At 41.7% G+C, this 2,500-nt stretch overlaps 1 protein-coding gene across 2 annotated transcripts in view; it reads right to left on the bottom strand.

Annotated features, from left to right (window-relative positions):
- LOC113649686 (rho GTPase-activating protein 42) overlaps positions 1 to 2,500 on the bottom strand; it is a 73,081-nt gene that overhangs the window by 26,066 nt on the left and 44,515 nt on the right. For both annotated transcript variants that reach the window (XM_027157588.2, XM_027157590.2), the window contains exons 8-9: positions 1,218 to 1,347; positions 179 to 279 (exon numbers count right to left, since the gene is read on the bottom strand). In XM_027157588.2, coding sequence (XP_027013389.2) covers positions 179 to 279; positions 1,218 to 1,347 — 231 coding nt within the window. The remainder of the gene's footprint in view (positions 1 to 178; positions 280 to 1,217; positions 1,348 to 2,500) is intronic.

The following is a 2,500-nucleotide window of genomic DNA, read 5'->3' as shown; positions in this document are numbered from 1 at the left end:
ATCAAATTAAAGTCAACGTTTAATAATTAAATTAGTATTTCACTTTTGACCTGAATATCAGCTCTGTGATAGAAACACAAGGTTATTATCAGTGTGTTTCTGCTGAAGTTCCATCGTTCAGTAAGATGATCGACAGACACACATCACATCTAATCTCCTCAAGCTCTCTTCATGTCACCTGTTTGTTGGTGGTCTTGGTCTCGGTGTTGGTCATGCTGAAGGTCTTAGTGGCTTTATCATAAGTGCAGTAATGTCGAGTCCAGGAGCAGCCCAGAGGTCCTGAAACAGCAGAGAGAATATGTTCATTTTCTCGTTCCTCTCACTCACTTCACAGATTCTCTGACTCCCTCTGAGTTACTTCATCCGTTCACTCATTCATCTTCAGTAATCGTTCATCCTGGTCAGAGTGACGAGGGAACCGGAGTGTACCACAGAATCCCGAGCGTGAGCCTGGAATACGCCGTCATCCACATATTAGAATGAGAGAATAATTGGTCTCCAGTCTGCAGTGACACCACTGTGAGTTTACAGACAGGGACCTTCTGGGTTCCTTACAGGTTCTTTAACTACAACTTCATAAATGTTTTACTTCAAGATGGAGACCTCTGTGTTTCACTGTAGTACAGATTTAGAATAAAAATCAACATTTATGATGTTTGGAAAAGAACATCAGACATCAACGTTCTCTGTGTCCAGTGACTCAGAAAGAGGGGTGACAGTTTTACCAGCAGGGGGCAGTGTTCCTCTACCATCTCTCCATCTCACACACACACACACACACACACACACACACACACACACACACACACACACACACACACACACACACACACACACTTCTACTAAATCACTGATTAGCTCCAAGAGTGTGTCTTGTGTTAGAAGCTGAGAACATCTTAGTGAAGATATGGAAAGATGAACATGAAATAAAAGAGAGAAACTTCATCAACCTAAACACAGAGCTTCCTGTACTAATTTAAATACCTGTCTATTATCATGAACAAACACAAGGTGGTGAGTCAGACAGACAGACAGACAGACAGTCAGACAGACAGACAGACAGTCAGACAGACAGACAGTCAGACAGACAGACAGACAGTCAGACAGACAGACAGACAGTCAGACAGACAGACAGACAGACAGTTAGACAGACAGACAGACAGACAGACAGACAGACAGACAGACAGACAGACAGACAGACAGACAGACAGAGATACTTTTTTCCTGGATGTACAGGTAGCCCTCCATGGTCCACTGTCCTGGTGGTTTCTGGTCCTGATCTGCAGACCTCACTCTGTTCATCAGTTTCTCAACCTCCTGTTTAGTGGTCAGGTAGTTGTTCCGAGTCTAGACACACACACACACACACACACACACACACACACACACACACACACACACACACACACACACACACACACACGTCATTGCTGCATTTTTATCTCAGAACATAATGAGACAGACAGATACACAGACAAACAGACAGACAGATACACAGAGAGATACTCAGATGGACAGACAGACAGATTCACAGACAGACAGATTCACAGACAGACAGATTCACAGACAGACAGATTTACAGACAGACAGATTCACAGACAGACAGATTCACAGACAGACAGATTCACAGACAGATTTACAGACAGACAGATTCACAGACAGACAGATTTACAGACAGATTCACAGACAGACAGATTCACAGACAGACAGATTCACAGACAGACAGATTTACAGACAGACAGATTTACAGACAGACAGATTTACAGACAGATTCAGACAGACAGATTCACAGACAGACAGATTCAGACAGACAGATTTACAGACAGATTCAGACAGACAGATTCAGACAGACAGATTCACAGACAGACAGATGGACATTATTTCTGTGTTGTACAGATTTCATCTGTGTCTCTTTGTCTTATTAACAGTAATTACAGTTGATAGAATAATTGATTATTAACAAAGTTTCATTTTATTTTGTCTTTATCTCAGAGTGTGAAGTGGAGGAAAGACGCTGAAGTGGACAGTGTGACGTCTGACTGCAGCTTTGTGATGATGAAGATGGTTAGATGGCTATAGATTAGTGATGAAGTCTTTAGGCTCTTACAAGGTGAAGATCACTGGAGACGTGATGATCATGTAGACCACAATGTTCCTTTAGCAGTAAAGAGAACAGTGTGAGGAACCTGAGGTGGAATCTTCTGATCCATCTCTCACCTAACACCACACCTGTTCTATTTCTGAAGACCCTCTGAGGCTTATGGAGTGGAGATGTCTGCTATTTCCTCTCACTAATTTGTTCTTGTAAACGTATTGTAGAAATCAGTGAGCTGTAGTAAAGTGATGTAGTAAAGTGATGTAGTAAAGTGTTGTAGTAAAGTGATGTAGTAAAGTGTTGTAGTAAAGTGCTGTAGTAAAGTGATGTAGTAAAGTGTTGTAGTAAAGTGCTGTAGTAAAGTGCTGTAGTAAAGTAATGTAGTAAAGTGTTGTAGTAAAGTGC

This window comes from Tachysurus fulvidraco, chromosome 13 (assembly GCF_022655615.1).
Source record: "Tachysurus fulvidraco isolate hzauxx_2018 chromosome 13, HZAU_PFXX_2.0, whole genome shotgun sequence".
NCBI lineage: Eukaryota > Metazoa > Chordata > Actinopteri > Siluriformes > Bagridae > Tachysurus > Tachysurus fulvidraco.
Note: the sequence above shows the minus strand (reverse complement) of the source record. Positions and strands in the feature narration are given on the sequence as shown.